This window comes from Sabethes cyaneus, chromosome 2, assembly GCF_943734655.1.
Source record: "Sabethes cyaneus chromosome 2, idSabCyanKW18_F2, whole genome shotgun sequence".
NCBI lineage: Eukaryota > Metazoa > Arthropoda > Insecta > Diptera > Culicidae > Sabethes > Sabethes cyaneus.
In genome coordinates, this window is record NC_071354.1 from 227,874,859 (window position 1) to 227,901,884 (window position 27,026).

General features: G+C 42.1%; 1 protein-coding gene across 1 annotated transcript; it reads left to right on the top strand.

Moving 5' to 3' along the window:
• The first annotated feature begins 3,435 nt into the window (after positions 1-3,435).
• On the top strand, positions 3,436-19,135 carry LOC128738614 (activin receptor type-1). The gene is made up of 9 exons (XM_053833889.1): positions 3,436-3,539; positions 4,300-4,408; positions 15,760-16,058; positions 16,127-16,350; positions 16,415-16,629; positions 16,688-16,910; positions 16,964-17,151; positions 17,209-17,434; positions 17,503-19,135. The coding sequence occupies exons 1-9, from the start codon at positions 3,485-3,487 to the stop codon at positions 17,665-17,667; spliced, it is 1,704 nt and encodes a 567-aa protein (XP_053689864.1). The 5' UTR covers positions 3,436-3,484; the 3' UTR covers positions 17,668-19,135.
• The last annotated feature ends 7,891 nt before the right edge of the window (positions 19,136-27,026 follow it).

The following is a 27,026-nucleotide window of genomic DNA, read 5'->3' on the forward strand; positions in this document are numbered from 1 at the left end:
CCGGTAGTTTCTCTTCTTCCCTAATCTTTGAAATCAGCCAGTGAAATGCCGTTGCTAGCGGTTCTTGGCCGTTTTTGAAGAGTTCTGCCGGGAGTCGGTCCTTCCCGGCGGCTCTATTATTCTTCAGCAGACCGATTTCACGTCGGATCTCTTCGATATCGGGAGCCGGTACGCTGTTGTCGTTTGTAGATACTCCTAGGTTAACTTCCATTGCGTCTCCTGCTGCTATATCGCCGTTGAGGTGTTCATCGAAGAACTGCTTCCACCTGTCGACCACCTCGCGCTCCTTTGTGATAAGATCCCCTCCCTCGTCCCTACACATGTCAGGATTTGGTGTGTGGGCCTTGCGAGTTTGGTTCCCCTTTTCGTAAAATTTGCGGGTATCATTAGCCCGGAATAGTGGTTCAAGCTTCTCACGATCTCTGTCCTCCTTCTGGCGCTTTTTCCTCCTCAGGATCGTGGTCAACTCATTCCTCGCTCGTCGATACTTGGCCAAATTCTCTCTCGTAGATATGCTCATATAGTTCTCTCAAGCTCTTTTTTCCTCTCTATCGCTTCTTGGCATTCCCCGTCAAACCAATCATTTCGTGCACTCGAGGTTTCCACACCTAGCCCCGCGGTTGCGGCCTCGTTGACGGCCGAGCGTATCCTACTCCATCCGTTTTCGAGGGTCGAAGTATCTAGCTCCACAGAGGAAGGCAGAGCTTCATCCAGTACGCGCGCGTAGTTTTCGGCAGTTCATGGGTTGTCTAGTCGCCGAATGTTTAGACGAGGAGGGCGACTCTGTCGCGAGGTATAAACCGATAGTTTTGAGCGCTCATGTACATGTGGTTCGAGTCAATATCCGCACTCCGTAGGGAGCGTACGTTGGTGATGTTCGAGAAAAACCGGCCCTCGATGCGAATATGGTCGATTTGGTTCGAGGTTCGTTGGTCAGGTGGCCTCGTGGATATCTTTGCGGGGAAAGAAGGTGCTTTTGATCACTAAGCCTCGGGAAGCCGCAAAGGCCGTTATCGTTCGTGTCGGTGTGCAGGCTATGGGGCCCGATCACCGGTCTATACATTGCTTTTCTGCCGATTTGGCCGTTCATATTCCCGATGACGATCTTGATGTCCCGTGGTGAGCAGCTGTCGTACGTCGCCTCCAGCTGCGCATAGAACCCTTCCTTCTCGTCGTCGAATCTACCTTCGTGTGAACAATACACGTTTTTGATGGTGTTGAAGAAACGGCCTTTTATCCTAAATACGCACATCCTCTCGTTGATCGCTTTCCAGTCCATTACGCGATCCTGCATTTTGCCCATTTTGCTCCATTCCATGTCCTTATTTCTTCGCCTTGGTTCATGCCGAATATTCCGAGAAGATATTACTTGACTCTTGTTAGTTTTTTTAGGTTTAGATAGGTAGCCGTACTAGGGCTTACGCTACCGAATCTCGTGATGGGGCTGCCATCTTGCAGTGTCGAGACACACTGTACCTCCTCTCCTGTTGGTATACGACCTTAGTTTCCACTGGGGTTGATTACCCGATCTCCGCGAGGGTTGCTCGTATTCCGGCTGGTACCACGTGGAGGTCGGGATCGGGGTTGCCGGATAAGAGTCTAGGGACCACAATGGGGTCTGTTTTACGCATTATCCAACCATTTACCAACTGATTGTGATTATAATATGTATTCCGTCGGAAATTAAACGAAGAGCGACTACTATAGCGCATCGTTCAGTTCTTGTTCTTACTTCATTACCTTATTTTCCGACAGTGAAAGCACAGAACAGAAGTGGAAGTCCGAACGATTCGGCAATCAAAACTGATAACAGTCTTTTTTATTTTTATTTTTTTGGGAAGGTTTTCGCATAGAAGCAAATATCAACAATATAAGCAGAACGCTCGCTACCAATCGCATAGCAGTTTTCACATGCTTTCGTGTGCATTGGTATGCTTTCGTGTGTTTTAGTGGAAAAAAGTGACTCGCTACCGCCAGGTTCGCTAGTATCTGTAGAAAGTAGCATGTACGTGTTTGGATTTCTACTTCCACTTCTGTTCTGTGGTGAAAGGCTACCGGAGTCCAGTGATATGCAAGGGTATGTAATCATGCTATCTCTTACTCATGTGGGAGTGTAGAGAGCATCCTTCAACTAGTTCGCCAGCAATTAGAATTTACATTGAATAAAGCATTAGCCGTCACTCGGATCGAAACGTCAGAAAAAACGATTACAGTGCAATCAAATGCATTTGACATTCGTTTCACGCCCCTGGTGATATGTTAAGGCCCGCGCAGAATTAGTACTTTATGGTAGTGTTTGCGTAGATCTGACAGATAATTTGTCAAATTGTATGGGAGAACGGTCAGGTTAACGCAAACGCAACCGCAAAGTACCAATTCTGCGCGAGCCTTTAGTGTTAAGATTTTCCATGTAAATTTCACGAATATCACGATAAGAGATGGTCCACTGCATCGATGACCGGTTTAAAGCGGGGTACGCTGTTGAAAAGAAAAGAGCTCAAGAAAAAATCTTACTATTGCCCGTTTCTATGGTAACAAAATGCGCTGCTCTCTTTTTTGATAGCTTGAAATCGACGCAGAAAGAATCTGCTTGGCTGTATGTAAGTTAGAAGTATATATTATGCTTGTCAAACACGTAAGCTATTGATTTACTTGACAAAATAAACGATCTTTGCACCCGCGACGATTCTGACGACGGTTTTGTTCGCAACGGTTATAATTCATCGCATACGAAAGGGTGGGAAATTGATAATATTTACCGAAAAAATTTTGACAACTCCAATACAAGCAATCTCCTGTCATTTTTTCTTGTGGTAATAATTGCGCCGGATATTATTCCGTTCGAAAAAGTGACATTTTAATTCACTTGCGTGTAAAACTGCGCCATATGGACGTGAAATAATAATATTTCTTATGAGGTGCGTACCACTTAAGAAATCTTAAAAGAAATCGATTACTTGAACATTTCTTGTCCTATCTTTTTTCCCCATTACTTTGCAGCAGCGTACCCCACTTAATGCAGCAATGGCAAATTACTGGCGGGCGCCCAGACACTCCACAGGCTCCGTTTGTGGCTGGGTATTTTTAATCGGAACACTCAGATTAATTCCAGAATGTTGTTTCGGGTGAATGGTACAAGTAAATTCCATACCGTATAGTTTAGTTTACCTCATGTGATGGGCCTCGTAAAATGCTTTAGAAACGCGAAAAGCAAACAGGGAACACCCTTAAATCTGTGATACAATCTCAGGCACAAACAAAAACGATTATTTTAAAATTCCATTACAGAGGAAACAATTCCGAGCAATTGAACTACCCCCTACATGAATGAAATTGTTCTGCTTCTCATTATACCTTGATATGGTAATCGTGTGCTGGCAGCACTGCTGTCAATTGCACCAAATCGAAAACACGAAGCTGTCTACAAGCAAGCAAGCAAGCAAGCAGAAAGAACATACGCAGAAAAGAGTGAAAGAAAGTCAAAATGGTGTTTGCAAAGTTCAGTGTAATTTTGTTGCTTGCGTTTAATTATGTGGAAGGTAATGGTATTTTTCCACTTGGATTAACTATTTAGTGGGTGCACGGTAGAAAAAAGTGAAATTGCAAGTGTGAAGCTGTTTTTCCTAGCTGAAAAGAGCGACAGAAATTTCCATTTGGAGCTCCTACCACCTTCGCACTTTTTGACTTTCATATCGTATTTCTATCGCTGTGCTGCCCGTTCGTTCTGATTAGCAGATGCAATTCCCGTAACTAATAAGCAAAAAAGCGATAAGTCTACAGCCACCGCTGACCCATCATTTATATCGGATTTCTCCCGGGATCATCGGCTGCAGCTGTGTGTGCGTAATTAAAGCGATCATAATTTCAGTGAAGACCAGAACAAGTGCAGCAACGAATGCGGAATAGAAAGGGGCAATGCAAGGAAGAACCCTCTAAGTGAAGAGCAAACACAGATGATCTTATGCTCTTCGAGCAACAACGATTCGTTTTTTTTCCTTTTCGATCATTACCATTTTCTAGCTTCGCTGTTCATTCCATTCCTTACGTCCAGACATGACTCCACAAAGTCGCGACTGAGTGGAATCGCTTCGCACGGGGAGCGAGTTAAAAACGGAGACAGCGATCGAGCGCGTCAGGAAAGGTTCTATGGTTTCTATGCTTGGTTGGGATGATGATGATCGCATTTGTGAAAGTGACTTTTGCGTTGTAATTTTGTTAGCTCGTTTGTTTACATTGCTGCCAGAATAAATTCCCTGGGTAAAGCAGTCCTTGTAACGTCACCTTATCGGACCATTGCAGGTGATATGCACGGAAAACTGCTGGATGAAACGGAGGAAACTATGGACCTGGAGGCGTACCATCCCAATCGTGATCTTCCAATACAGAACTCAATCGTGTCCCATCAAAGGTAATGTTGAATCAATGTAATTTCGATTCTAAGAATTGTTGATAGGAAAAAAAACTGTCGCGACGAGAGCAAGAATAAAACTGATAAGCCAATTGATAACGTGTGTGCTGGGTCCCGGAGGCGGCAAACATGAAAATGATACCGCTTCGAGAGGCTACCGTTAGTTTCGTTTTTGATGATAATATCCAGCGAAAGCTGGAAATTGAGTTGATTTTATTCTTTCTCCCGTCGTTTTCCCTTTTGAGAAGAATTCCCACCCGTTTATTAATCTATTGCATTGCTTTTTGCATCGTTATTACTATAACTCTCGTTGTGCAAATATGTCACGGATGTGGGCGAAACATAATTGTATCGATTGTTAACGCTAAATGCAATCTAACCACCCACACGTCCGTGTCACCACTGTTGTAGGAGACATTCGAAATCTAAGAGACGTATGAAACGAAGGTAAAGTTGTGAGCTGTGCTGTGCACATTTACTGTATCTGATAAAATGTTATTTTTGTTTGGATTTTGTTGGATCAGTTTCACTTCTGTGCCTTGATAATCTTCATTCTATTTTCTGTTGAAGGATTTAAACTATTTTTTCGTTCAGATTTTGTTGATTAAATTTTCCTTCGTTATGTGATCGCTTTAGTCCACTTTTTTGGTAACGAAGTCAATCTATCTCTGAGTTTGAAACGATAGCTTTTATCGTTTGCAGTTCAATAGAACAGATTTGGTCTCCAAACAAGACACGCTACCATGCAACATGCATGATACTTAAAAATATTCAGCTCATATCTAGGTAATATAAATTTAGTAAATTTGAATTATTGTCCTTTAACACTAAACCTGCCAACACAGTTTCACCATTATTTTTCCTCGACATATCGAAAAAGCTGCAATTATCAATAAATTAATTGTTAATAATTTTTACGATAAAAATTAATTAACAGACCTGCTAGAATTGCATAGTATTTCAAATACAAATATTTTCCATTAAAATTGGTTGTGCGGAATTGTATTAATACTGCAAAATAAGCCAGCAGTCATGGGGATGCCAATGACCAATGCGCCAAACTCTCGACGGTGTATAACAAGCGTCGAAGTCGTACGCCGCGACCCAACATCGAGCAGCTACGATACACCGGAGTTGCCCAGGAAAACGCGCGGCAGCTGGAAGCAGCGCTACCAACGGAAGAGCAACTTGGCGCAGCAACTCTTGAAGATGGTTGGAAAGGCATTAAGACCGCCATCGGTAGTACTGCTCTAACGGCACTAGGTACAATGAATCCGAACCGAAAAAACGATTGGTTCGATGGCGAATGCGAGCAATTAGTACAGGAGAAAAATACAGCACGTGCAATACCGTACGAGGGCGAATGTGGAGCGATATAAACAAGCACGGAACAGGCAAAACTCGGTCTTTCGGAGGAATGAACGATGGAAGAACTGTACCATGCTAACGATAAACGGAAGTTCTAAGAGAAGTTAAACCATTCGCGCAAAGGTTATGTGCCGCATGCCGATATGTGTCGGGACTCAGACGGTAATCTACTCACGAACGAACGTGAGGTGATCGAGAGGTGGAAGCAGTATTATCACTGAGAACAAACATCCATTCAGATACAAATTTTTTGGGAATTCATGGATAAAATTCGAAATCACCTAATATGCTAGCGTCACCACCACTATAGTTTCCCAACTAAATTATTCTTTTGATTTGCACACTGACAACCTTTGGCTCCTCTGGCGCTAGTATATATGGACTATAAGTGCTATGCTAGCGCCAGAAGCTAGCTGTTGTGAGTTTAGTGTAGAATTTTATGCGCCTTTAGCGACATCATCACTATAGTTTCCCGACTAATTTGACATAAGTTTTATCCAAGTGGGGACCTTTCGCTTGGATGTCTGTTCTCTGTGGTATTATGACGAGCACCTTAACAACGATGTAGCTAAACATGAAGGTGACGATATGGCAATAGATCTAGGAGCACGTGCAGAAGACGACAGAATACCAGCCCCCGACCTCCAGGAGATAGCAGAAGAGATCGGCCGGCTGAAGAACAATAAAGCGGCTGGGGCTAATCAGCTACCCGGTGAGCTGCTGAAATACGGCGGTGACGCACTGGCTAGAGCGCTGCACTGGGAGTGGACAGAAGGCATCGTGTGTCCGATCTACAAAAAGGGCGACAAATTGGATTGTTGTAATTACCGCGCAATCACACTGTTGAACGCCGGCTACAAGGTACTCTCCCAACTTTTATGTCGTCGATTATCACCATTTGCAAAGGAGTTCGTGGGGCAATATCAAGCGGGTTTCAAGGGTGCCCGTGCCACCACGGATCAGATCTTCGCGCTTCGGCAAGTGTTGCAGAAATGTCGCGAATACAACGTGCCCACGCATTATTTATTCAACGACTTCAAATCAGCGTATGACACGATCGATTCTGGATAAAATAACGCGATTGGTCAAGGCGACGATAGATCGAGTAATGTGTGTTGTTCGAGTATCAGGGGCAGTCTCTAGTCGCTTTGAATCTCGGAGAGGGTTACGACAAGGTGATGGGCTTTCATGTTTGCTGTTCATCATCGCTTTGGAGGGTGTGATAAGAAGAGCGGGGATAGACACGAGTGGCACGATATTCACGAAGTCCGTCCAGCTTCTTGGTTTCGCTGACGACGTTTTCATCATTACACGTACCTTTGAGAGGTTGGCGGAAACGTACATCGGAATGTAAGCTAAAGCCAAACGGATTGGACTTGTCATTAATGTATCGTAAACAAAATACATGAAAGGAAGAGGTTCTAGCGAAGTGAATGCTGACCTCCCTGCCCTGATTCATTTAGACGGTGATGAAATCGAGGTGGAAGAAGAGCTCGTGTATCTGGCCTCACTGGTTACCGCAGACAATGACACCAGCAGAGAAATACAAATACACATTATGGTGGGCAATCAAGCCTAGTTTGGACTCCGTAGGACGCTGCGATCGAACAAAATTCGCCACCGCACGAAGTTGACAATCTACAAGACGCTGATTAGACCGGTAGTCCTTTACGGACATGATGCATGGACTATATGCTCGTGGAGGACCATCGCGTTCTTAGTGTTTTCGAACGGAAGGTGTTGCGCACTATCTACGGCGAAATGCAGATGGAAGACGGAACGTGAAGGAGGCAAACGAACCATGAATTGCTTCAGCTGCTTAGGGAACCAGCCATCGCTCACACCGCAAAAATAGGTCGCCTGCGATGGGCTGGGCAAGTCGTGAGGATGTCGAACGACAGCCCGGTTAAAAAAGTTCTCAATAATGATCCAACTGGAACGAGACGGCGGGGCGTGCATCGAGCAAGATGGATCGATCAAGTGTAAGGCGACCTGCGGACCCCACGCAAACTACGTGGTTGGCGAATTGCGGCCATGGACCGAGTCGAATGGTACAGCAGAGGAAACCACGGCCTGGAGCTGATTAAGCTAAGCTAAGATTCTGGTTTCTTACACAGGAATCATACGTCTGCTGTCATCTGTGAGGAATTCTGTAGAAGCCGTCTTTACAGAAAAATAGGATTTCTATGCATACTAGAAGTAAGAATTTCAGTATCAAGTCTAGTTAGCAAGGTTGTTTTTGCTAATTTTGAGACGTTGCTTTTCTACGTTACTACGTTCAGAAATACCCTCTGCTCAAACATCAAGCTTTTCAACGAATGATCCTCCAGCTGGGTCTTCTAAGTGGTGCGTGTTGAATCATCGTCCGAAGAATTGCTCTTGTAATACGTCGACGAATCTCGCCAATCAGAAGGTTTCTCAATTCACAGTGCTGTGTTTTCGGACCAATCTTTGCATTGAAGTCGCCGTTGCTTTTGGAAGCTTGGCAACATTCATTGGCATAAAACCTTGGATTATGGTGTGGTTCTGTACTCGTTTTTTAAACTGGCAATAATTGTCCTTTCGTTAATAGTTTTTCACTTGATTGGCGCAGTCTGTGTTTTAATACTAAGCAGGAACCCAACTCTACGGTGTGTCATGGACCGTTTTCCCCTCAAACACCAGAGTATAGCAGTATCTGTCATCTTGGTGGCAGCTTGTGTTCTCCGAAGTTTGGCTAACGGGTTTCGCACAGTCCCAGTATTTTGCGCTCCGAGCTGTTGAGCTTTGCCATCTTTACCTACTAATTTAGTGTTAATATATTCCATATTCCAATTCTTGATCATTATTTCGCATTAAAATTCGTTTGATATGTCGATTCCTGGTCCAGTAATCCCAGCTCCTGTAGATTTTCCAATTTTAGGACCATCGGTGTTAAACAAAAGTGATCCCAGACCCAGAGTTTTAGGACCACCTTCTTCTTTGCATATACTGCGATCGGTCGATTACTTTGAAATGTATATCGAAGTTTGTCCTAGTTTCCATCCAGTCTTCATTCACGATTACCAGGGTGTTCAGTTGAAAATCTTTCGTAGGGATTTGTAGGTGTCCATTAAGATTTACATCTTGGAAATGTTTAACACGCCGAATCCTAAGAGCATCTTTTTCTGTCTGCCTTAAGCTGTACGAATTGATGCAACCGTAAAGAAGATATAAAAGAGCATCAAGAGCTTTGGAGGGTGTGCTGGTCATTGCTCCAGTTATTGAAGAGCACGTCATACGTTGTAGTTTTCCAAGCTTTTTTGAGCTGTTATTTATGTAGTTTTAGGCCGCCACACTTGCGGAGCATATGTTAATCTGGGTCTCACAATTGCCGAATAGATCCAGTGAATCATCCTCGGGTTAACTCCCCACTTTTTACCAAAAGTATTGCCCAAAGAGCATTGTTTGCTTATGAGATTGCATATTCTAGATGATCGTATAAATTTAGCTTATGGTCAGGCAGCACATCGAAGTATTTAATATGCTTGGATACCTCCAATTCGACTCCTTCTGCTGTAGACCTGTAATACTGCATTTCCTTTTTATTGTAAATGGTATGATGACGTGATGCCTTTAGACAACACAGCAAGCATCGCACTGAAGCCACGAAGACCAGATATTTAGAAGTAAATGCTAATTATAAGCTGCTTAATGATCGCCTGTATAACGCCTCCCAGAACAATCTGCAACGCCGCCTCAAGGCAAACCCCAGAAGCTTCCGGCGCCACGTGAATGAGCAACGGAAAGAATCAGGATTACCTTCTGTGATGTCCAATGGTTTATTCGAAGCCGATTCCACTGCTGAAATCAGACAGACTTGTTTCGTTCTCATTTTAGTAATGTGTTCACTAATGAACGTCTCAAACCGCAGGATGGAATTGTCACTACCGGAAACGTTCCCCGACTTTCTGCGCCCGCATTGCCATTTGTTATCTCCGTTGACATGCTTATAAATGCTGCGTTAAGTGCCACTTCTAAACTGTTCGAGTTAATTATTCTTCAAGAGCTAGTCCAGAAATACAAAAATCACATTTCACCTGGACCAGCACGGATTTATGCCAAAACGATCTACGTCAACCACCCTAACCTGCTTCACGTCGTTTGTAATACGCCAAATAGAGACTGGCAATCAAGTGGACGCAATGTACACAGATTTATGCGCAGCATTTGATACTATGAATTTGATAAACTGGGCATGAATGAACATTTGCTTCTTTGGTTCCAATTTTACCTAAGCGGTCGGAGTACATCTGTTAAAATAGGTGATCATATTTCATCTCCGTTCTCACTTTAGCCCGGCGTTCCACAAGGGAGTCACCTTGGCCATTTTTATTCTTGTTACATATGAACGATGTCAATTTCACTTTGAATTGCATGAAACTCTCGTACACTGACGATTTAAAGCTATACTACACTATAAAGCAACCACAAGATACACTTTTCCTACAAAAACAGCCGGAAGTTTTCGCAGAATGGTGCCAAATAAACCGCTTGTCGCTTAACGTATCCAAATGCTCGATAATCTCATTTGGTCGAAAACAATCACTTTTCCACTTTAACTATGCCTTAGAGCAGCGGTTCCCAAATGGGGGTTCGCGAACCCCCAGGGGTACGCCAAAACTTTAGTTCGCTTCAGAATAGTATAGGGAAATCCGTCAGGGGGTACGCGAACCGAAAAAAGGTTGGGAACCGCTGCCTTAGAGGGTGTACAGTAGAGTGTCCCAAAATAGCACTATGTCAGAAAACCCGGGGGCTCACCCCTCAAATGATAGCTTAGGGTGTCACAACAAAACTTTTATATGACGTCATCATTGGTTGCCGCGATTTAGGGGTCGCACATTTGAGTTTTATGAAAAAATGGCATTTTTCAGGAGTAGATTCAAAAAAATAGTTTTAGAAATGTTAAAGTAGGTAAAACAAGGTACTTAACTATTTTTTCACAATCATTGGGATCTGATACATTTATAAAAAAGTCATGGAGGCATATCTGGAGTCATATTTGGTTACAAAAAATTATTGAATTCGGGAAAAATTTAAAATTTTCGAAATTTCATTTAAATAAACGTCAAAACAGGGTATCGAACAGTATCTCAGAGTAACGTACGTATACTGTATAGATGGGAAATTTTATGACGAACAACTTTGCCGAGGAAAGTACGGACGTATGTTCAAATCTCGCTGAGGTATTCACGTTTTTCTAATGGCGGAACCAAACATATTTTCACAATTTTCAAATTTTAGTAGTTCCACGTGAAAAAGGTAAATGATAAAACTTGAAGTATTTATTCTAAACGTTACCTACGTGTTTGATAGGAAGAAATGTGCACTTTCCAGAGAATTTAGCACCATTTAGGCTCAAGAATCACTTTCAAAAAAGGCGTATTTATTTTAATATGTACTATGTTTGAAAAATCGTATCTCCCGAAACTAGGGTTGCTCCAAAATGATGCCTAAGCGTGAGTTGTAGAAATTTGATATTCAAACCTGAAAAAATAAACACTGAAATTTTTTTGACGCTTTTTGCACTATCAGTAGATGGTAGAATCAGCAAGGTGTATTCATACAAATTGAAAGGTAATATTTATTCTAGTTGCTAACTTGGTAATATAACACGGATAACATATGAAAAGGGCACGTTTAAAATAAAAAAATAAAATATATTAAACTTTTTTTTTTCAAATATCTGAAATACGGCTGTATTTAAAAGATAATTATTATTTTGAACACGTGTTGTTAAGCACATACGAAGTTGTTCTTCAAATTCAAATTACATATATATATAACGAGAAATATAAGAATAATAATAAGAAATATAATAATAATCTTAGGTTACAAAATATTCGTAAAAGTCGTTGTTCTGCAAAATCCTTTGACAAATGTACCATTTCAGAAAAAGCGTCAAAATGCATCAAATCACCACTATTTTTCCAAAAAAAATATTCGAAGTTTTTCCTGTATATTTTAATTTTACATTTTTTCCTTACTTTAGAACATAGTGAATTTTTTTTCGGTGTTTATTTTTTCATGTTTAAAACTAAATTTTCAAAAACTCACCCTTAGGCTTCATATAGTACTTATTAAAATAAATACGCCTTTTTTAAAAGTGATTCTTGAGCCTAATTGGTGCCAAATTCTTTGGAAGGTGCATGTTTCCTCTCATTAAAAACGTTCAGAGTAAATAGTTCAAGTTTTATCATTTACTGCTAAAACTGCTAAAATTTGAAAATTACAGAAATGTGTTTTGTTCCGCCTTTAGAAAATGGTAAATATCTCAGCGAGATTTAAAGATACGTCCTTACTTTCTTCGGCAAAGTTGTTCGTCATAAAATTTCCCATCTATACAGTATAGCTACGTTGCTTTGAGACACTGTTCGATACCCTGTTTTGACGTTTATTTAACTGAAATTTCGAAAATTTTAAATTTTTCCCGAATTCAATAATTTTTTGTAACCAAATATGACTCCAGACATGCCTCCATGACTTTTTTATAAATGTATCAGATCCCAATGATTGTGAAAAAAATAGTTAAGTACCTTGTTTCGCCTACTTTAACATTTCTAAAATTTTTTTTTTAATTTACTCCTGAAAAATGCCATTTTTTCATAAAACTCAAATGTGCGACCCCTAAATCGCGGCAACCAATGATGACGTCATATAAAAGTTTTGCTATCATTTGAGAGGTGAGCCCCCGGGTTTTCTGACATAGTGCTATTTTGGGACACTCTAGTGTACAGTTAAAGTGCGAATCAACAGTCAAGGATTTGGGGATCCTAATCACATCGCTTACATCGTGTCAAAAGCCTTTTCGCAGCCGGGGTTTTTATTTCGTTTTGCGAAGAAGTTTAAGGATGTCTACTGCTTGAAAACTCTTTATTGCTCGATTATGCGACCTGTCCTAGAATATGCGTCCATCGTCTGGTCTCCTTACTACCAGAACGAAACTCAACGCATTGAGGTTATTTAGCGAAAATTCATCCGCTTCGCTCTCTCAGGTAATCTCAGGTAGACGGCTCCATTAAATCTGCCTAGCTATAAAAGCAGATGCATGCTTATTAATTTGGAACTACTAGAGAAGAGACAAAATGTCGCAAAAGCGTGCTTTATTGGTCATCTCTTGCAAAGACACATCGATTGTTCTGCGCTGCTCAGTACCTTGAATATCAACATACGTCGCCGCAATCTTCGGTCCCAATCGTTCCTCAGCATTGGTCCTGCGAGAACAAATTATGGACTTCACGAACCAATGCGCAGCATCCCAAGTAACAATCTAATAGCAAATTGGTCTTATTCATTTCTTATAGTAGTTTTTTCAGAGCATTTCAAAGTCTGTTAGGTTTTATAATGTTTTTCCTCAAGTGAATTTTATCTTATTTGATTAACATTTCTGAAGTATGACTGAAGGAGACTTGAAGAATCACCCATAAAACTAAATTATCAATAAGTGTAATTCACCTTATAAGGGGTTTTAAAGGATACTTCATTTTTGCTTAAAAACGACGCTCCTTAAAACTTAACAATAGTTTTGACAAAAACTTATGACATTCTTCTGCAAGATTCGTTTATCTTAACAATCCTGCCATAAAACTCTCTTAAAATCGTATATTCTTGAAAGAGAAATTATACGCTTTTTTTCCTTTCTCGCTTTGGCGCAGACCATTTGGTCCATGACAGCCAATAAAATTATACGCTTGAATAAGAACATTCTAACGTAAACAACTAATCTGTCAAAATGGGCGTCTGAACCTGGAGAAAATTGAAGAATACAGATCTTTTAAACGAAAATTAAGCGAAAATCTGTGTAATATTTTGAAAACTCTTTCATATGAACAGATAGCGAAGTAACAAAACAATAAAGATCTCAGGACTAACTGAACTGGGGAAGGACAGTGCCGGTAATGATGCATTTGCCAGAGGCGGTGCGGGTTTCCTCTAGAGCTTTTCGTTTTTTTTTAACTAAATATAGAATTCATAACTCAGATGTCTTTGTATGGAAAATGTTTGAAGGCACTGAAGCAGTTGAAGCATAATTTTTAAAAACAGGTGTACCGATTGTAAATTAAACGCTTGAAACTGACGTGCAGTCCAAACAGCACAAACAACACGTTACGTCGATACTTCGTTGATGTTTTCTTTGTTTATACTAGAATGGTTATCTTGCAAAAACTTGGTGCCCTCAAGTAATTCAAACAATTCTTATTCAAGCGCAACGTGTCTTCTTCAAGAATACAATAAGTATTGATGAACTTATCGCGCTCTTGGAAAAATTTTCTTTGTCTTGTGCAAGAAATGTTAGTCTAATGAGCGCTTTCGGGTTGATTTGGATAAAACCATTGAAAAAATGGCGAACAGGGCTATTTTGATAACTTTTGAAATTGTAGGCAATTGCATATGAGCGCTTATAAATATGGTATTATGCAATACCATTAGTGATCTTATCTTTTTAAATAAATGTTTAGACATATACAAGCCTTTTTGTCACAATTAGTTAAAAATTTGGTAGCAATCAACTTCTTCATGATATCATTAATTTTTTTTATTAATTTAATTTTTCAATAATCTAGCAAAAATAACTGGCGCGTTAAAATTTTCTAACTTTCATGTCACAAAACATCGACAAACCGAGCATGGCATGAAAAATTTCTCATTTATGAGCAATAAGGCAGCTGCTTTTATCACCATTTTTATTTTCAATTTTCATTTATACCCATTTCGAAATAGCAATATCGAAATGCTTATAGCTTATAGCTCTTGGTCAATTTAAAACATTTAAGGCTGTGAAAAGTGTATGATGTCTTGCAAGTGTTCTTTGAAGAGGCAACCATAAAATCATCAACACTTGTGGCGGTTTTCTTTTTATTTCAAGCGACTCTTGGAAGTCATTATAAATAGATATCGATAAGAATTACAAGTTTTAAAAGAATCTTTGGAAATTTTCTTGAGAACCTTCTTTAGTGTGGGCCTCCCTCGCCTTATAAGGGTTTTATGGCTGTTTTATCGCAGTTTTGTAGAATTATAAGTTTTGAGATCGGTTTTAAGCAGCAAATGCTGGAAACCTCTTCAAGTGCACCTTAAAATTGAAATTGTTACTTGGGATGTCTCGTGTATTCAACAAATGTTATAACGTATTTAATTTTAATGTACCTCGACAAACTAATAAGTGTAGTTTTAAGCGTGTATTATGTTAATTTATGTTGACTATGCGTGTGTACCTTTATGCATCTATAGTTATATAGCACAATCTGTGATTGGGGTGATTTTTCACCTGTTGACTAAAGCAATAAAATAAAATTACTGTTTTAAAAGGCTTAATGCTTAGTCCTTCCAAGTTACACCATTACCAGTGGGTACTTCAGGACAGACTGCATTCCATAGGAAATAGTACGCTTATGTTTTCCCCTTACTAAAATTTTTATATTGTCAGCGAACCCTATGACTTCATAGCCTTTGTCAGCCAATTTATTTAGAAGATCATCAACGAGTGACAACACCATGGGAGATAAGACCCCCCCCCCCCCTTGAGGGCAACCTCTAGTTGGTTTTGTCGTTAAAGTATTGTTATTCTGCGGTATGTATCCAACTGGAAATGCACCTATCAACACCCCGTTTTACCGTGGCTTTATTTATTGAATTGTGAAATGCGTTACCAAATGCTCCGTCAATGTCAAGGAAAGCTGCAAGTGTGATTTCTTTATTGTCAAAAGACTTCTCTATTTTTGAAATCAACGTATGAAGTGCTGCGTGCCTAAATAATCACCGGGAATTCATTCTATCTGCGCTCAATACAACATAAGGTTTATAAAAAGAAATGTTTTGATTTATTTAATTTAAATACAGATTTTCTTTATAAATTAAAAATTCCTCATTTTTGTCGTTTTCCATTACTATCATCATTTTAACACCAAAATCAAAATAGTTAAGTAAAATAGTTAACATTTCCTCTAACCGCACACCTCCCGCGGCAGATACAAATGCTACAGCTGCGAGCCGCCCGACTGTGCCGACACGACGACACACGCTCACCTCTGCCAGAATGCGATCCAGTGCTGGAAGTCCCGAATCCGCGATCAGTTCGGCAGCGAAAGCGTCTCCCGTGGTTGTACGACGGCTCACGAGCAGCTGCCGCTGTACTGCAACCAGAACCTGATGAATAGCAACGGTCCGAAGAAGCGACACGCCTCCGGAACGTACAACATCGAGTGCTGCACCGGAGACTACTGCAACAATGGCAGCTTTCCGGCTCTGCCGCCTCTCGAGTATCCAAGTAAGGGCGGCCCCTTCCGAACGTATCAATTTGTATCCTAATTAAATCGAATCCTTTGATTTTTTTAGATAATGTCATGAAACTAGAATCACAGTTCTACGTTATAAAGCTGCTGGCGTCCATTTTCGGTCCAATTATAGGGATTGGTCTGGTTCTCGTGGTGCTGTACTACTTTAGGCGCAAAACACGTCAAAAGCGGCTGATGGCCACCCGGAGCAAACATGATCCCGAGACGTACTACGCAAGTGATGAAATTCTGCGAGCAACCAGTGCCGGGGACAGTACCTTGCGGGTATATATTATTTCTGCGAATTACTGTGTTCCTCAATTAAATTGGTTGATTTTGTTCTTTTCAGGAATATTTACAACATTCGGTTACGTCCGGATCGGGTAGTGGTTTGCCGCTGTTGATTCAACGTACGCTGGCAAAGCAGGTATCGCTCTGCGAGTGTATCGGCCGCGGAAGGTACGGAGAAGTGTGGCAAGGTGTTTGGCACGGTGAAAAAGTGGCAGTTAAAATTTTCTTCTCCCGCGACGAAGATTCCTGGAAGCGGGAGACTGAAATTTATAGGTAGGATCCTACTTAAACCTGCTTCTAGAATAGTTTGTAACGAAAGATTTTGCTTCAGTACCATTCTGCTGCGTCATGAAAACATCCTCGGTTATATCGGCTCCGACATGACCTCACGGAACTCGTGCACTCAGTTGTGGCTGATCACACACTACTACCGGCATGGATCGTTGTTCGATCATCTGAACCGAACTGCCATCAACCACCACCAGATGGCTACGATTTGTCTGTCGATCGCCAACGGATTGGTGCATTTGCATACCGAAATCTTCGGAACAGAGGTAAGTTTTGTGTTGTGTTCTTTGAACCTTATTTTAGTCTGCTTTTTTGACAGGGCAAACCCGCAATCGCTCATCGTGACCTGAAAACAAAGAACATCCTGGTGCGTAACAACGGAACCTGCGTGATAGCCGATTTCGGTCTGGCTGTAACTCACAGTCAAACAACGAACAAGATCGATATGGGAAACACGGCTCGGGTCGGTACCAAGCGATACATGGCACCGGAGGTGCTTGATGAGAGGTTCGTTTGGTTGATTCGACTCGAAGTTCCATTTTTAAAATAATTTCTTTCCGGCAGCATCAACCTGGAATGTTTCGAATCCCTGCGCAAGGCTGACATCTACGCGATCGGACTGGTTTTGTGGGAAATCTGCCGACGAACGCTCTCCAACGGAATCGCCGAGGATTACAAGGTACCATACTACGACTGTGTCACATCGGATCCCAGCTTCGAAGAGATGCGCAAGGTTGTCTGTGTGGAAAACTATCGGCCCTCGATTCCGAACCGATGGTCATCGGATCCGGTAAGTTCCCTCCAATGTTGTGCTTGATTCAGAAAACAAATCTAATTTTTTGATTTCGACCATTGCAGCTCCTCGACGGTATGGCCAAACTGATGCGCGAGTGCTGGCATGCCAACTCGAACGTTCGCCTGACGGCCCTGCGGGTCAAGAAAACGCTCCAGAAGCTGACCCGGTCGGACGAAAAGATGAAGCTCAACTATGATCACGATTTCGATGGCGATAATTGCGTTTGATGACGGCTCCTCTTCATTCATCTCCATCATTGTCATCGTCATCGTCACCGTAACCACGCTAGGCATTCGTTGCCTGCTCTGCCTGCCGGCGGGTGGTTCCAATTACCGCTTGCAGCGGCTTAGTGGCAGCACAGCCTAGCAAGCACCCCCGCGCTAGAGGAGAATGTATCAGAAACAACAATATCATTTTCGTAGTAAGTTAATTCGTGTTTTGTCAGACTGAGCGAGAGTTTGCTAGAGTTGGTTGTTTGCGAGTTTGATGCGTGTAAGGAATAGGTATGGCTGGCTGTGGTTGTGGTTCGGATGATGAATGAATGTGAGAGTTTTTGTTCGGAGTGGACTCAACGGAACGAATGTGGATAAACAATATTTGTAAATATTTATACATTTACTAGGCTAGACCTGTTGACGATAACTCTACAATTTGAACAAATCATCTTTGATTTTACTCTGTTCTGTGGAAATATTTTCAACTATTTATGTGCAGCATTTTAGTTCTGATACTCTGTAGTAATCCTCTAGTTTTCCAGTGTGAACTGTCCGCAACCGATCAGTTCAGTTCTAATAATCGTAAAATATTTTTAGCAAAAATTTTTTCACCAAAAGCTATACTTCAGAGTTATGGATAGATTGAATATTAGACGTAGAGTTTAGTTAGTAGCTATTATAACCGATAACAAAATCGAAATCAGAAAAGGTTCAGTATTATTAACTGAATGAGATACGATAGCAGATACGGAAGTCTAATTACTGTAAGTAATTTAATATTTACACACTCTCAGAAGACGACAAAAAAAACTACAACTGGGATGCTAATTTTCTCGAACTTTTAAAAATTAAATCTGTTTTTTTTTCTAATTCTGAATATTACTACAAAGTTTGGGTTGCATTACTTCGTGTTCGTGAACCGGATTATGAACATCCCATCACAATGAAGTGCCATTTATGTATAAAAAACGCGCGTATAAAATTGGGTTTAATCTGCACTCCCTTTCGGTAACTTCCATTTGCTTTTCCACAGCCAATATCAATGATAGGTAAAAGTTTTTTGTACATACGTTAAGCACTCATTATTATTAGATGTTATTAAAGCGAAACTTTTGCCTTCCTTGTTATCCTATTTTTTTTTTTTTGCTAAACACTAAAACTGGTGGAAGCAAAAAATAAAACAAGGAGCCTATTCGTTTTTTTCCTATTTTGGTTTATTCTCTACCTAGCTCCCATACCCATAGTTTTTCAACGTATAAAATAGCATGTCTAACAGTGCGCGCGTGATGCGAAATATAATTTAGAGCAAATATTTATGTGTCGATAGTTTTCTACTATATCACAAAAAACAACAACAACAACAAAAAGATGATTACGGAGCCGATGAAAAAAAAAAGATCGGTTCAAAATTAGCATTCGAACAAACGGAACGGATGATGAACGTGGCAGAGGTTTGAATTTTCTGATTGAAACAAACAATAAACGGATAGATGTATTTAGTTTATATTTAAAATTCGCAACAAGCGGCCTCTGCTAATTTGGTCCGAAATACCGCCAATCAAGTCTTCCCCTAGGATTCGTCGCGTTTGCTTGGGAATCGTTGGAATTTCAGCAGAACTTTTCATCAGCGAGTGTCGCTATGTAAACGACATTCATATTACGGTGAAAGAACACTTTTTACCAACTGAACGACATAAAGAAAAGGATACTCAAAACGTACTAAATTGAGACTTGAGGCGTTACAGCATATTATCAGGTATTTAGAAGAAAATATAAACAAATATTCGGCATCACCATGGGTAGAAACATTCTCCCCTCTTGGAAAAACACTACATGAGTGACCTCGAGATTGAGCTTCCAAGGAAACATTTTTCATCGTGACACCAATTCTCAGAACGACCCGCTTTTCGTTCCAGATTGCGAACCACCCTGCTATCATCTCCGAGAAGAACGATAAGTTCGTAGTTAAGTTAAGAAGTTATGTGACCCTTGCCGAAGTATGCGTGATGTGAGGAGGGGAGGGAATAAACTACTATCAGGACTACATCCACAGTACCTTTGCTTATGCTACATTGAGCGCCAGCGGGTTGCTGAAACAGCGGATCTAAATTTATTTCGAGGATCACGACTGATATATTTTTTGTGCTTTGGCAGCCTTTCTCTGCTGGAAAAAATGTAAAATTTAAGAAGGATTCAATAAATATCCACGTAGAACAGGAAATCATCAATTGGCTATCTGTTTTGTATCTGTTTGTATCTAAATTGGCTATTGCTTCTTCTATCCTCAACAGGACGACTCAACGTGATAATATTATCTAAAACAGAAGCTCCGACTAATCACCACACATAGCAGAAAAGGAATCTGATCAGGGATTAGAAGAGGAAGCTACACAGTCTACTGCCTTGTCTCTGGAATTCCTGAATAAGAAGCACGGAACAGAAGACACGGTCCAGGCCTGAACGACTCAAACGCGCAAAGCTATTAGTATGGTATGAGTGTAGAGAAAAATCGATCTCCAAAAGACCATTCGTCCCGTTTGTGACGTTAATTCTAGTGCCAGAGAACGACGTGAATACCAAGTCTTCAGAGAAGAATGTTGAATTCCTCTCTGAGGATTATACCAATACTGAACTTTCAACTCTCCAGATAGTTTTGCCCATAAATGCTAACAGTGGATAAAGTATTCAGGCGTAAACTCGCAAGCAGGAGCTTCATAATAAAGTTAAGCTTTGAAGAGACTAAGTTGAGGAGAGCAAATCTATGGCAGCACCTGCCGTTCTCCAATTCCTTCGAATACCAGCTGAACGTGCATCATCCTCGAACGCGGACATCCACCCGAACCCGATGCGAGATCTGCCTCGGGATGTAAGGGTTCTACCTGGTTCTCTGCTGAAAACATTTGCATACTTCGTACAGCACGTACTTCTTGCACCTGCGCCGCACTCGATATTCTATTTTACACCAAATATTGATGGCAGAATTTTGCGCTCAAAACCCCAAGCACTTGTTGATCAGCGTTCATGATTCAGGCCACCAGAAGAGCTAGTTTTTTGTTAAGCGCCAGTTTGGTGCGAATTTGCCAGCTACGGCACTTCAGAATCCGTCGAAGCGCCGATTCGCGGCTTTCATCGTTGTCCCATGTCTCGAGTGTACCAAGATCCCCATGATTCAGCTCCACCCCGGCGCTAACATCATTTGGACTCCGTATCAGCAACCATGTATTTTGTTTTGGCTATATTAGTGATGAGTTCCAATATCGCTGTTTCCAATTTAAAAGGCTTTAAGGCCTCCTGTATTGCTCTGTTCTGCAATGTAAAGGTCTGATCCATCGTGACGACGCTGCTGAAAGCCAGGTACTCGCCGACGAAGGACTCCGCTAACGGTCTCAGTCTAGAGGAAAGGATACGGGAGAGCATCTTATAAACAGAATTGAACAATGTAATATCTGTTTGCACCAGGCTGCTACCGCCGTTTTATCAGTAAGCAGACTGCCAGCACTATCATTGCACATCTCAGGCATGGCCAATTCCCGCACCTCACTGTTTTGTTGAAACCCCATGTGCCGTTACTGGCGAGTTGCTCCTCTACGCCAGGGAGCACGTGCTCTTCGTACCGCATCAACGCAGTGCGATAACCTTGCGCAAATCTTACACACAACGATACAGTGGCCAGAATCGATATTTAATTCTCAAGAAGACCGTACATCGATGACATCCGGAAAGTGTCAAAAAGGCCTGATTGATCTGAGAGCTAATCTCCATTTGGATGCCTCAAGGCATGCTTCGGAATATACAGACATAGAAAATAGGTGCTGCAGGTGACTATTCTTTTGGTTCTTTTAGTGCCAACAATCAGCGTCTACTATCAGGTCTACTGAGCGAAGCTTTCTTTTTCCGGAAGTTGGCCACCGAACTTCCTGAATAGCAGCGATCTTTATTCCTAAGTGATATAGCTTTTTGCAAGCTAGCCGGTTCAAGAAAGGTTCGGATATTCCAATTGAACGGTTGGAAGTTTCCATTAATCGTACATCGTCTCAAGGCAAACCCAAAAAGTTTTTGGCACTACTTAAATGAACAGCGTAAAGAATTTGGATTGCCCTCTACAATGTCTAATGGTCTGTTCGAAGGCGACTCAACCGCTGACATTGCCGACTTATAGCATTTCGGTTTATACCGCAGCTAGTTTTTATATCCCAAATCATAAGTTTAAGATTTTACGCATTCAAAGGGTCCATTGGTCTTTAGAAAATCTTTAAACTCGAAAAGTTTAGTAATATCAGCCCAAGCTTGTGGTTCCATAAAAAGGCCCGAGGAGCTCTAATATGACTTATGATCAAGATGGTTTTGTTGCATTCCTCCGTTATCCAAATTACCATGTCCGTGCTCGAATACCGGTTGCAGTAGAAATTTTTTAACTTCAGAGAGGTTCGAGAAGACACTTGATATTCACCCTACAAAGCGTGATTTATCTTATGACGACAATCAGGACTCTCTAAGAACAGATATTTTAGTCACTGTAAATATCAAACGTTTTTCCATTACAGACTTCATCAAATGGGGAATCGGAAATGCGATCCAGGGAAAGATACTGATACATTATTGTATGGGTATACTTTCCAGACGACGTTCCTGAGGTTCTCTCAAGTTCTCCCATCCTGGTGATTGCTGCTATCGTTAAATGATGTAGAAATCAACTAGAACTACATCATTGGCTGCGACTTCGACTCTCGTCAAACAACGTGGGGAAGGTGAGGAGAGACGAGGTGAGTGTCTTTTACAATTTCTCTCGTCAAACATTATTAATCTTGCCAATGAAGGCAACTAATCAACATTCACTAACGCTATCAATCCAGTAATTTCTGAGCTAACACTCAATTAGCACATAACACTAACATTCCTTGTTAGGAACGGTTCAAAACCGCATCAGAACTCCACGTTAGGAGCGACCGTCATTCCAGCAAGGGTCTCTAAACACCAAATTACTTACTTATGTTTCCATGTCCGCCGGTCCGGCAGAACAAAGTAATGAAATCAGAGATCTCCACTGCTGACGGCTTTTACCTGTCGCCAGGACAGGTTCTCGTCTACAGCCCGGATGTCGTTGGCTGGGCTGCGGCGCCATGAGCCTCAGGGTCTGCCTCTTCTACGCTGTCCTTGTGGATTGTCGAGTGCTTCTCTGCAAACCTCGTTCGCTCCTTTCCCCAAGGTGTGTCCGATCCATTTCCACCTACGTTCACGAATTTCTGTGGCTATCGACCGTTGATGACACCGACGATGGAGTTCCTCATTGGATATCCAGTTATCAGGCCACAAGACATGAATGATGTATCGCAGGCACCGGTTAATGAATACCTGCAGTTTTTGCATTGTCTCCGCTGAGACGCACGCAACGTTTGAACGTTTGAATTAAAGATTCGGGTTTTCGTACGTAGAATGATCTGGTTTGAGCGCAAAATGTTTCGCAGACCTGCAAAGGCACCCCTGGCCTTCCTGATCCGTGTGGCAATATCAGGCTTGGTACCACCATCGGGCGTAGTCTGGCTACCAAGATATTGAAAGGCGTCTACCTACTCAACTTGTTGTCCTGCTACTGTGAAGTTGGTGGAATTGTCAGTGTTCACTACCATAGACTTAGTTTTCGCTACATTGACTGTGAGACCTGCTGTCTGGGAGCTCTCGGAGAGGTCATCTAACTTGCTCTGCATATTGTTTCGACGTTGTGCGAGCAAGACAATCACCTTTATTCTTGTTTACGGCCGTATCCTACATTCGTACGAATAGTTAGCTCCGAACGAATCGGGAAGCACTATATTCTCATATTCGTATGAGCAAAAGGAAGGGGCGTTCGAACGTTCGAATTGATTCGAACGAAAACAAGAATACGAATCGGCTTAACTTTCGAACGAATGTCATTCGAACGAGAACGCCTCGTACTGAGCCTCGATGAGATGGACTAGCTTATCTGGAACTCCTCTACGCCTAAGTACGCCTAAGTCGTGGTTGAGTCGGTCGAACGCCTTTTCGAAATCAACGAACACCAGCAGAAGAGAGTCCTGGAATTCGTTGATCTGCTCCAATATAATGCGGAGCGTTGTGATATCGTCTACACATGGTCGGCCAGCACGGAATCCAGCTTGCTGCCACCGGAGAGTAGCGTCGATCTTCTCCTGGAGCCGGTTCGCAGATACATCATCTGGGCTGACAAAGATGGGTCAGCTTTGAGCATTTCGGCTGAAATACAGTCTATCCCTGGCGCTCTATTGGACTTCATACTCTTGATGGCTGCTACAATTTCATTCAGCGACGGCGCCTCCAAGTTAACGGGAATAATTCGACAAACTGTAGGCGTCATACGCTGTTGGTTTTGTTGGTCTCTGACATTTGAAACTCGGAAGAGTTGTTCCAAATGTTCAGTCCACCGCTTAAGCTGTTCTGTACGGTCAGTCAATAGCTGACCAGCTCTGTCATTTGGCGGCATCTTTGTATCCATCATGGCACTACTAAGGCGGCGAGAAATATTGTCCAAAAAATGGATATCACCATTGGCGGCGGCGGTTTCTTCTTGTTCGGCTAGGGAGTTAGTCCAAGCTCTCTTGTCCCGCCTACAAGCACGTTTAACAGCCCTCTCCAGTTCGGCGTATCGTTGACGGGCAGCTGTCTTAGCCGATCTGGTCCGCGCTCGCTCAATGCCGGCTTTCGCCTCTCTCCGCTCGTCGATCTTCCTCCAAGTTTCATCCGAAATCCACTCCCTCCGCCCAATGCGCGCTTTGCCGAGGGTTTCATCACTGGTCGTGATGAAGGCGTTCTTGATGCCGGTCCATTGCTCTTCGACGGTTCCACCAGATGGCAACTCCGAGGCTCGAGATTCAAGTTGTTCAACAAAGGCCCTTTTCACCTCAGGATTCTCCAATCGGCGGACGTCGTAGCGGCACCCAACTTTCTCCTCCCGTCGTTGGACACGTGCGACGCGCAGACGTATCTCAGCGATAACAAGATGATGGTCGGATGCAATGTCAGCGCTGCGTTTGTTGCGTACATCAAGAAGGCTCCTTCGCCATTTCCGGCTGATGCAGATGTGGTCGATTTGGTTTTCTGTTCGCGGGAAACCCACGTGACTTTATGTACTGGTCTATGGGGGAAGAGCGATCCACCAATGACCATGTTATTATTACCACAGAATTCTGTAAACAGCTCGTTTTCGCTCATCTCTCGTAGGCCATGGCGTCCCATGACGCGTTCAAGGTCCGCGTTGTTTGAACCAATCTTCGCGTTGAAGTAGCTCAAGTGGATTTGGATGTCCCCCTTCGGGATTTTCTCTACCACGCTGTTCAATTGGCTGTAAAAGCTCTCTTTCTCCTGTAGGTCGGCAGCATCTGTTGGCGCATAGCACTGGATTGCCGTAAGGTTCCTAACCCGTGTTCTGAATCTGGCAACGATAGTAGGAATCCAACTCCTCTATCTCGAGTAGCATTTACACCTCGCATGCCAGAGTAGAGCAAGACTTACCCGGATGATTGTGTTCGCCAGTACCCGGCCAGCGGACCTCGCTCAGCCCCAGGATTTCAAGCTTCAGGCGGCTAGCTTCCCTTGCAATTTGAGCCAGCTTGCCCTGCTGAGCAAGGGTCAGTATATTCCATGTTCCGATTCGTGTCCGTGTTTTCATGCTAAAGGTTGTTGCCAATAATCCAGAGAGATTTCTTCTTTCATTTTCGGTAACTTTTTTGTGTTCCGGTACTCCAGTAGGCTGTTAACCTAAGGTCCTTATCCCGCTGATGGGGCTGCCATCTTAGTGTGGGCGGGAGCCACTGTGCCCCCTTTCCTGTTAGCGTACGACAACCGGCACCACGTGGAGGTAGCAATAGTAGTTAGCGAACGGAGGTTATGGAATGTACATGTTCACCCTTTGCTAGCCGTCGAAAAACCTTAACATTTTATTGAAAATTACCGGACATCGGAATAACAAGTGTTCCGAGTCTTCTTTTTCTATGCCAAAGAAGCGGCATATATCATCTTGAAGTTTTCTCTTAAGCTTCAGATGATAGCGCATCGGACAATGTCCTGTTATAAGACCAGTACAAATGCTTAGATCTTTCTTTAAAAGCTCCAAGATTTTGCGAATCATTAAACTGTTCGAAGAGATAAACTATTTCGACTGCTACTGCCTAGCATTGAAAGTGTTATTCCAATTTGAATCCACTGTCGTACGTTCCCATGTTTTTAGTTCCATTTTTAAAGCAGAAGCAGATAAACCACAGAAGGGCTCAGGTCTTACGAATTGATGAGGTGATCCGAATTTTGCAAGTGCATGAGCTGTTTAATTTTCAACGATTCCACAGTGACCTGGGACCCAGCACAAGTTGACTTGGTTACGGACAAGACGATTTTTGGAGTGATTGAATACATTCCCAGACATGTTTTGATGTGGATTCGTGCATTCGGGAACGTAGGTGGCAGTGGATCGGACACACCTTCAGGAGGGAAACGAACGAGTATGTATCGATATCGAAAAAGAGGCGATGCTGAGGAAACAGTTTTGCCACTGGCATCCAGGCCGTTGACGAGTACCATGTTTTCGAACAGAACATGTTGTGTACCATCGACGGTGGGTGGTGGATTTGAGACGGAACATGGAGAAAACGAATCGTGGTAAGTACCCTTTATTTGGAGGACCATCCATCGTTCACACCGTGGCTTTCAAATCACTGCCAGATGACAACCCAGAGATAACGTTTCTTGAGACTGGAACGGGAGGATTGTTTCAACGTTGAATTGGTGATGATCGGTATCTATCGTTCTGCAATTTTCGGAATTTACAAACCCGGTATTAGGGAGCAGCTCTTTGCGGTTTTCTAGGCATAATTTTAGAGTTTCTAGTAGAATTAGTCCAATATACTAGTAAGATTCAAAAAAGAAAAGTAATCTTCATTTTCAAAATTTCGAAAAACGAGTCGTCCTTAAAGGGTTATACGAAATTTTCAGTCACCCTAATCTTGAATATGCCGCAATGAGCGCAAGAGAGCAGGAGAAATTGTTTGATTGAATCTCTAATCACAATCTCAGCACTACTGGTATAGTATACAAAACATGCTTCCTGTATAGTGAACAGCTGAGCAGAAACACATTTGTATGCAATTCATATACAGTATTGAACGAAAATTTCATTCGTTAATAATTTAGAACTATTCCTAATCGCAAACATGTATATTTGACACAGTCTTTAATAAAACTGTTTTGTATGAAATATCTAAAAATCTGTATTATATAACCTGATTGTTAGACATTGATTTAGAATTCATGTGAACGATACTGTAGTTAGTGTCGGTTCGACCTTGGCCTATGAGTGAAGCGTAATAATAAGTGTACAACCAGTC